At 44.7% G+C, this 9717-nt stretch overlaps 1 protein-coding gene across 1 annotated transcript; it reads left to right on the top strand.

Annotated features, from left to right (window-relative positions):
• Window positions 1–2715, top strand: HSPA2 (heat shock protein family A (Hsp70) member 2). The gene has a single exon (XM_032179490.2). It carries the CDS (start codon window positions 323–325, stop codon window positions 2240–2242), a length of 1920 nt encoding a protein of 639 aa, XP_032035381.1. The 5' UTR covers window positions 1–322; the 3' UTR covers window positions 2243–2715.
• Window positions 2716–9717: the final 7002 nt, after the last annotated feature.

Below are 9717 nucleotides of genomic sequence, written 5' to 3'. Positions count from 1 at the left end.
TATTTACATAACGGCCGCCTCTCTGTCTCCTGGCAGGGACCGGAGTCCCGCCCCTCGTCCAACTTGAAATCTGTTGGGCCATGGGCCAGTCACTCCGACCTAGGCAAGCCTGTGGTGGAGCTGGAAGAGTTTGTGAGGGCGGTCCCAGGAGCGGATTGGGTCTGGGAGTTCCCAGAGGCGGCTATAAGAGCTGGGAACTGGGCGCGGGGAGCTGAGTTGCTGGTAGTACCCGTGGTGGTTGGTGCGAGGTGACCGTTAGTTGACTCCACGGAGTTCATCTCCCTGGTTTTCGCGTCCTAACGTCGCTCGCCTTTCAGTCAAGATGTCTGCCCGTGGCCCGGCTATCGGCATCGACCTGGGCACCACCTACTCGTGCGTGGGGGTCTTCCAACATGGCAAGGTGGAGATCATCGCCAACGACCAGGGCAACCGCACCACCCCCAGCTACGTGGCCTTCACAGACACCGAGCGCCTCATCGGCGACGCCGCCAAGAACCAGGTGGCCATGAACCCCACCAACACCATCTTCGACGCCAAGAGGCTGATTGGACGGAAGTTCGAGGATGCCACAGTGCAGTCGGACATGAAACACTGGCCGTTCCGGGTGGTGAGCGAGGGAGGCAAGCCCAAAGTGCAAGTGGAGTACAAGGGGGAGACCAAGACCTTCTTCCCGGAGGAGATATCCTCCATGGTTCTCACGAAGATGAAGGAGATCGCGGAAGCCTACCTGGGGGGCAAGGTACACAGCGCGGTCATAACGGTCCCGGCCTATTTCAACGACTCGCAGCGCCAGGCCACCAAGGACGCGGGCACCATCACGGGGCTCAATGTGCTGCGCATCATCAACGAGCCCACGGCGGCGGCCATCGCCTACGGCCTGGACAAGAAGGGCTGCGCAGGCGGCGAGAAGAACGTGCTCATCTTTGACCTGGGCGGTGGCACTTTCGACGTGTCCATCCTGACCATCGAGGATGGCATCTTCGAGGTGAAGTCCACGGCCGGCGACACCCACCTGGGCGGTGAGGACTTCGACAACCGCATGGTGAGCCACCTGGCGGAGGAGTTCAAGCGCAAGCACAAGAAGGACATTGGGCCCAACAAGCGCGCCGTGAGGCGGCTGCGCACCGCCTGCGAGCGTGCCAAGCGCACCCTGAGCTCGTCCACGCAGGCGAGCATCGAGATCGACTCGCTCTACGAGGGCGTGGACTTCTATACGTCCATCACCCGCGCCCGCTTCGAGGAGCTCAATGCCGACCTCTTTCGCGGGACCCTGGAGCCGGTGGAGAAGGCGCTGCGTGACGCCAAGCTGGACAAGGGCCAGATCCAGGAGATCGTGCTGGTGGGCGGCTCCACTCGTATCCCCAAGATCCAGAAGCTGCTGCAGGATTTCTTCAACGGCAAGGAGCTGAACAAGAGCATCAACCCCGACGAGGCGGTGGCCTATGGCGCCGCGGTGCAGGCGGCCATCCTCATCGGCGACAAATCGGAGAATGTGCAGGACCTGCTGCTGCTAGACGTGACCCCGTTGTCGCTGGGCATCGAGACAGCTGGCGGTGTCATGACCCCACTCATCAAGAGGAACACCACGATCCCAACCAAGCAGACGCAGACCTTCACCACCTACTCGGACAACCAGAGCAGCGTGCTGGTGCAGGTATACGAGGGCGAACGGGCCATGACCAAGGACAATAACCTGCTGGGCAAGTTCGACCTGACCGGGATTCCCCCTGCGCCTCGCGGGGTGCCCCAGATCGAGGTTACCTTCGACATTGACGCCAATGGCATCCTTAACGTTACTGCCGCCGACAAGAGCACCGGTAAGGAAAACAAAATCACCATCACCAACGACAAAGGTCGTCTGAGCAAGGACGACATTGACCGGATGGTGCAGGAGGCGGAGCGGTACAAATCGGAAGATGAGGCGAATCGCGACCGAGTCGCGGCCAAAAACGCCCTGGAGTCCTATACCTACAACATCAAGCAGACGGTGGAAGACGAGAAACTGAGGGGCAAGATTAGCGAGCAGGACAAAAACAAGATCCTCGACAAGTGTCAGGAGGTGATCAACTGGCTCGACCGAAACCAGATGGCAGAGAAAGATGAGTATGAACACAAGCAGAAAGAGCTCGAAAGAGTTTGCAACCCCATCATCAGCAAACTTTACCAAGGCGGTCCTGGCGGCGGTAGCGGCGGCGGCGGTTCAGGAGCCTCCGGGGGACCCACCATCGAAGAAGTGGACTAAGCTTGCACTCGTCAGCGTAAACCTCTTTGCCTTTCTCTCTCGCTTTTTTTTTGTTTGTTTGTTTCTTTGAAATGTCCTTGTGCCAAGTACGAGATCTATTGTTGGAAGTCTTTGGCATATGCAAATGAAAGGAGAGGTGCAACAACTTAGTTTAATTATAAAAGGTTAGTTCCAAAGTTTGTTTTTTAAAAACATTATTTGAGGTTTCTCTTTAATGCATTTTGCGTGTTTGCTGACTTGAGCATTTTTGATTAGTTCGTGCATGGAGATTTGTTTGAGCTGAGAAACCTGAAGTTTGCACACCTGTTCTGTAGAAGCTTGGAAACAATAAAATATATAGGAGCTTAAAATTGTTTATTTTTATGTACTACTTTAAAACTAAACTGAACATTGCAGTAATGTTAAGGACAGGTATACTTTTTGCAAACAAATTCATAAAGGCAAATGTAAAGTAAAGCTGAATTGATCTCAAAGTTACTGTCTTGGAGTTTTCAATTTTCCTTCCTTTATATTTTACCCATATTAGTCTTTTAAGATGTTAGTATGATGTGAAATTTATCTAACCAATCTTGTTTAATTCCCAGATGAGGGTGCTTCCTTGAATTCCAACAACTTAAGGGGAGAAGAATCTGGGTAAACTTCACCCACCCTTAAATACAGAAACCTGACTGGGGGTCTTCCTAGTGTACTCAAACTCCTACAGCTTAAGTGTCCAAATGAAAATTCACCTGAATATTCCAGGAAAATATGAGCTATATTCTGGGGTTAAGTGTAAAATGAGCCTTTAACAAAAGCTGGGCAGAAGTTGTCTTGTAATTGTCAAAGGAAGTATGGAAACAAATTAATTTTGTGACATACAGGAGCCTGAAACAAGAGACAGCAGGCAAGCTTTCAAGTGACTTAATAGTGAGTATAAATTTAGTCAAACTTGTTTAATTTTCTAGTAAAACAGCTCAACTTCTGAGCTTATGGCAAATTCTAATAACATGTTTCCCGCAGTTAGAATTACTTGGGTAGGGAAACATAATTATTATTATTTTTTTCTGGTTTGGGGATCATAATGCTTTTGCAATACTTGCCTTAAATCACTACAATAGATTTCTTTTTTAAAAGGCTAACTGTACTAGATAGTCTTGTATTTTGTTAATATACAACTTGTCCATTTTCCTCCATATCCAATATGAGATTGTTATAGATAGGAATATTGCAACCCTTTGGTGATCCACTATCCTGGACTTAATCTTTAAAATTCACATCCTTCAGAGAAAGAAATTCATTTTTAATTTTTAGTGAAATGACATGACTACTCTTTTCTTACTCTCTGTAAGGAGAACTTGGGAGAAATTCAGTAAAACCAATAGGAAAATGCATAGTTAACCTAATGTTTTTACTGCACATAGACATTTTGATATCTTTCCACATGATACAGGTTTGCTTCATGTTGCTCATAAGACAATAGTTATGAAAGCTTTATCTTCAATTTAGTAGTGGACCCCCATCTATGTCATTCAGAGAGATTAATTTTATGAATAATGGAATGAGTAATAATTTTAAAACTGGGTAAGAAGTTAGCCTAAGAATACTGGCCTTTAGTAATGACCCTTTCATACAAGAGTTGACTCCTAAGTACACATAAGGTATTTTTTGTTGTTTTTGTTGTTGTTTTTTCCTTTTTAGCAAGCCTCATTTGGGTAGGGGGGAGGAAGATAAATAGCCAACAGTGAAATTGCTTCAAAATAAACTTAACCTTTTTTTTTTTAAAGGAAACTGCTTTTTATACTCTGAAAAGCTAAAGATAACTCCAATTTATCAGTGCTGGTGTAACATTGGTGGAAATTTTTCAGCAATGAGCATTTAAGGGTGTTTCATGGACTACAGGCATAAATATGTGACAAACTACTATGGTACTACAAAATCAGGTTAATTGTAGCTTTAGAGTGACATTTACTGTGAGTTTTACCAAGATAATACCCATTCTGTTACCCTTTTATTAGTCCTTTATTTGTTGAAAGTGTTCATTCCTTGCTCTAACTTCAAAATATAATGGAGTCCTTCTGTAAATGCAGTTTGGTATGACTCATTTTAGACCTCACTTAAGAGATTAGTTTCTAAAGTATCAGAAAATGACCATTGGTAGTTTTTGATCCTATGGCCTGACCTCCGGTAACTTGCTATAATACTAACATCAATCTGGGCAGATACTTCATTTTCTATTTTGAAAAGTAATTTGTAAAACTCCTAGCATTCTTGAGAGTGTTTCTTATTTAATTCTCTCTTTTCAAATTTACCGAGATTTGCATATTACCAAGATAAAGCCACCAAAGTAGCCATTCACTTTCCAGGGGTCAGTTGAAACTTGTAACCTGATGACACCTAGGAACTCCTTAGCAGATGTTAGATCAGCCATAGTCAAATAACAGTGGAAAAAGTACTTGATGTTAGGATGGGGCTAAATTTCAGTTTAAGGATTCTCCGACAGGCACTTATCTGAAATTCTTTTTTTTTTTTTTTTTTTGAGATGGAATTTCACTCTTGTTGCCCAGGCTGGAGTGCAATGGCTCAATCTCGGCTCACTTCAGCCTCCGCCTCCTGGGTTCAAGTGATTCTCCTGCCTCAGCCTACCGAGTAGCTGGGATTACAGGCATGCACCACCACACCCGGCTAATTTTGTATTTTTAGTAGAGATGGGGTTTCTCCATGTTTGTCAGGCTGGTCTCGAACTCCCGACCTCAGGTGATCCGCCCGCCTTGGCCTCCCCAGGTGCTGGAATTACAGGCGTGAGCCACATGCCAGCCCACTTACCTGAAATTCTTATCTGAATGTTTGATTAACATAGTTGTCCCTGTTTTGAGGGAACAAATATAGACACCTGTCAAACGAAGACACAACTGGTTGTTTACAGTATTTGAGATGTGTGAAATTTCAAAACAAACTCACTTTAAATTTTTTATAGTATTAATTTGATATGTATAATGAAAATGCATTAAAACTTGTACATTAGGAGATCTTAGTGCAATTTACACCTGTAAATTTAACATGTATAATGTAATGTTTATTATGTTACCCATTCAATATGTAATGGAGACTTAATGAGTATTTCTTTTTTATGTATAATCTTTTTTTTTTTTTTTTTTTTGAGACGGAGTCTCGCTCTGTCGCCCAGGCTGGAGTGCAGTGGCGCAATCTCAGCTCACTGCAAGCTCCGCCTCCCGGGTTCACGCCATTCTCCTGCCTCAGCCTCTCCGAGTAGCTGGGACTACAGGCGCCCGCCACCACGCCCGGCTAATTTTTTTTTGTATTTTTAGTAGAGACGGGGTTTCACCGTGGTCTCGATCTCCTGACCTCGTGATCCGCCCGCCTCGGCCTCCCAAAGTGCTGGGATTACAAGCGTGAGCCACTGCGCCCGGCCTTTTTTATGTATAATCTTAAACAGGAATACAACCTGGCTATCTAGATGAAATCAGAAAATCTATTTTTATGATTTTCCAGTGGTGGACCTATAACATATTCTTAGTTTTAACTGAACGTAGTTTATAAAGGTTGTGTTGTGAGGCATGCTCCTCTTGCTTTTGAACACGATTTAGATTGAAGTTTAAAAATATCTCACATCCATATGTCATAATTGTTAAGGGAATATATATGTTTGGATTTAGAAGCAGGAATATTCAATTGTGTAATGTATAAATAGGTGTGAATAAACTTCTGAATTAGTTACAGAATTAGGAGCAGAATTTAATTCCTTGAGGAAAATTTTGGATCTTTAGAAAAAGCCCAGTTTTGTTTTGTTTTTTGAGATAGAGTCTCACTCTGTCGCTCAGGATAGAGTGCAGTGGGGCCTCTTCGGCTCCCTGCAACCTCTGCAATTCTCCTGCCTCAGGCTTCTGAGTAGCTGGGATTACAGGTGCACGCCACCACACCCGGCTAATTTTTGTATTTTTAGTAGAGAGGGTTTCACCGTGTTGGCCAGGCTGGACTCGAACTCCTAACCTTAGCTGATCTGTCCGCCTCGGCCTCCCAAAGTGCTAGGATTTCAGGCGTGAGCCACTGCACCTGGCAAAAGCCCAGTATTTATTCTTTTTTTTGAGACAGAGTCTTGCTCTGTTGCCCAGGCTGGAGTGCAATGGCATGATGGCTCGCTGCAACCTCTGTCTCCTGGGTTCAAGTGATTCTCCCACCTCAGCCTCCCGAATAGCTGGGACTATGTAGTAGAGACAGGGTTTCACCATTTTGACCAGGCTGGTCTGAACTCCTGACCTCAAGTGATCTGCCCACCTTGGCTTCCCAAAGTACTGGGATTACAGGCCTGACCCACCATGCCTGGCCCCAGTGTTTATTCTTGATATAGCTTTTTTTTTTGAGTTGGAGTCTCCTGTCGCCCAGGCTGGAGTGCAATGGAGCAATCTCGGTTTACTGCAACCTCCGCCTCCTGGGTTCAAGCAATTCTCCTGCCTCAGCCTCCGGAGTTGCTGGAATTACAGGCACCCACCACCACACCTGGCTAATTTTTGTATTTTTAGTAGAGACGGGGTTTCACCATGCTGGCCAGGCTGGTCTTGAATTCTTGACCTCAGGTCATCAGCCTGCCTCAGCCTCCCAAAGTGCTGGGATTACAGGCCTGAGCCACTGCACCTGGCCTTGATATAGCTTTAGAAATGGAAATATTTTAGGGTATATGCATTTCTGAAATTTAATAGGGTGATGCTTAATGTTAAAATGTCTTTCCCTTAGAACATACTAAGATGTCATATGCCCTTTCTTCCCCCTCTTTCAGTGTACATTAGGTTGTCTGTGAATTAAGGGTTAGTAAATAAGCAATCAAAAATGGAGCTGCTGGCGCTGTGGCTCACGCCTATAATCCCAGCACTTTGGGAGGCCAAAACGGGCAGATCACTTGAAGTCAGGAGTTCGAGACCAGCCTGGCCAACATGGTGAAACCCTGTCTCTACTAAAAATGCACAAATCAGCCAGGCGTGGTGGCGTGCCCCGGTAGTCCCAGCTACTCAAGAGGCTGAGGCGGGAGAATCGCCTGAGCCCGGGAGGCGGAGATTGCAGTGAGCGGAGATTGCGCTACTGTTTTCCAGCCCGGGCAACAGAGTGAGACCCTGTCTCAAAACAAAACAAACGAACAAACAAAAAAAACAGGAGCTGCCATCTCCAGATGTACAGTGTCAGAAAAAAAAAATAATTTTTTAAAAGTGGAGTTGCTAATTCAAAATTTTGCATTGCTGCTTTCTTCTGTGGAAAGTTAATTTTTTAAGGTAGAATTATAACACTATAAAAACCTGTTCATTGGCCCGGCGCAGTGGCTCATGCCTGTAATCCCAGCACTTTGGGAGGCCAAGGCAGGCAGATCACGAGGTCAGGATATCGAGACCATCCTGGCTAACATGGTGAAACCCCATCTGTACTAAAAAATACAAAAAATTAGCCGGGTGTGGTGGGGGCTCTTGTAGTCCCAGCTACTCAGGAGACTGAGGCAGGAGGATGGTGTGAACTCGGGAGGCGGAGTTTGCAGTGAGCCGAGATCATGCCACTGCACTCCAGCCTGGGCGACAGAGCGAGACTCCGTCTCAAAAAAAAAAAAACCTGTCCATTATATTTTTTATAGAATTAGCATGAATTATATTCAGTTGATGTCTTGGACCTAAAATTTGGGACCAGCAATTTAGTTATATATTATATGCTCTTAGATAGTTATATGACCTTAAGTTTCTCTTAATTAGGAAAAAAAAAATTCCCTCACAGGACACTTGGAGTTATCAAATATTTAGAAGGTACTTTCATCCCTACTTTAAATATCATCAATTGTATTTATTTTGCTTTACAGGAAAAATCATATTTCCAGTTTTGGTTGTGAGTTTCTAATGTGTCATTTAAAAAGAAACCTAATTGGTGAAAAATGTACCTTAGGAAATGGGTGGGTCACTTTTAAAAATAAGTACTGTAATGATTAAGAGATGTAAAAACAATCTTTTCTGCCTCCTTTTGTTTGGGGTAAGGTGATAGAGAAGTATAAGATTGTCCCTTCAGAGTTAATGAAACTTTCCTTTAAATATTATGCCCCTCTATCACATGCGAAATAACTTCTCCTTTAATTTTTAAGTAGATATTGTTTTGGGCTCTCAACTTTTATTTTTACCTAAGTTTTGTACATTAGACAGCCTAAGTTTATTCTGTGATAAGATATATAGATCTTAAGTTTTCTATCAGCACTTCTCCACACATTATTGGGATGAACTGAAGAGGTTTACTGACCACTAGTGTGGTCTTCCCGGTAATGATTATGTAGTGATTGGATGCCATCCAGATTCCTTGGTCTGTCTTCATCTTTTCTGGAGCTTTACCTCATTATTTCCCTGTCCTGTCCACCCCAAGTTATGTTCGCTATTTGGTGAAAAGCTCTTGGCATATAGGATATTCTCCTTTTCAAGCATGTCATCTTGTAGTAAGAAAGCCTTGTCTGCAGCCAGCAGATAGGTGGGTTTCCATATACCTGGACCAACTGAACAGCTGCCAGAATGGACTCAAGTGAGCAGAACATGAATCTAGATGATTACTATTTAATCACTGTAGCCAGTGATTGTGTATTATCAAGTAGTGAGACGGGGAGGGTGGGAATAGAAGAAGCAGTGGGATGCCTACTGACATAACTTAAAAGTTTATGGGAATATATATCCACTACTTATTAGCCTCTCATGCCAATTACGATGTGGTGATACAAAAGAATATACTAGGCATTTCCAATTATGTTGCATCATCTAGCATTGCTCACTTAAAGCTGGAAGGAAAAAAAATCAGCCAGAATCAGCATTATCAACTCAGTTGCAAGAAGGAATTACAAGACATATGATCTGAAAAGTGTAAATGTAAAAATATCAATTGAATACCCATTGACACTAAGCAAGGTTCTTTGTTTTTGAGCAACACTAATTTTGAGTACTTAAGACTGGTGCTTTACACACACCACTCCAAAAATCCACATAACCCCTGATTTGGTGTTTTCAGAAACAAGATCAGAGTAGTCTTGTCCTAGATTCCACAGCTTGTTAAGCAGCACAACTGTTGTGAAAACCTTATTTCCGTACCCACGTTCTCTTCCACGAGGCTACCCTGCTTCCCCACCTCAACTCTGCTCTCCCCATCAACCTAGGTCCATCCTGGATTTGAACTTAATAATAGTGCTAATCATGAAAGTTTGGAAGAAATGGATCTTTCTTCCCTATGGGACTGAATGTAGTTACTCCAATTAAAACAGTAAAGTGAGTAACTTTATGAAGTTCACAGTTGGAATGCCATGAAGAATTATGCCCTGGGCGGCTTTACAATGGATAGGCCAATACGTCGCCATGGCTTTTAAGACTGGGAAAGGGGGCACCAGGCTGGGCTTTGGAAATCGCGGGAGAAGCCTGGGTTCGGCCGCAGCCCGCGCGGCCCAGGACGGAAGCGACGCCCCGCCCCGCTCCGCGCCCCGGGCC

Source organism: Hylobates moloch, unplaced genomic scaffold, assembly GCF_009828535.3.
Source record: "Hylobates moloch isolate HMO894 unplaced genomic scaffold, HMol_V3 SCAFFOLD_16, whole genome shotgun sequence".
Classification (NCBI taxonomy): Eukaryota; Metazoa; Chordata; class Mammalia; order Primates; family Hylobatidae; genus Hylobates; species Hylobates moloch.
The sequence above is the reverse complement of the archived record's forward strand: the minus strand, read 5'-3'. Positions and strand labels throughout refer to the sequence as shown.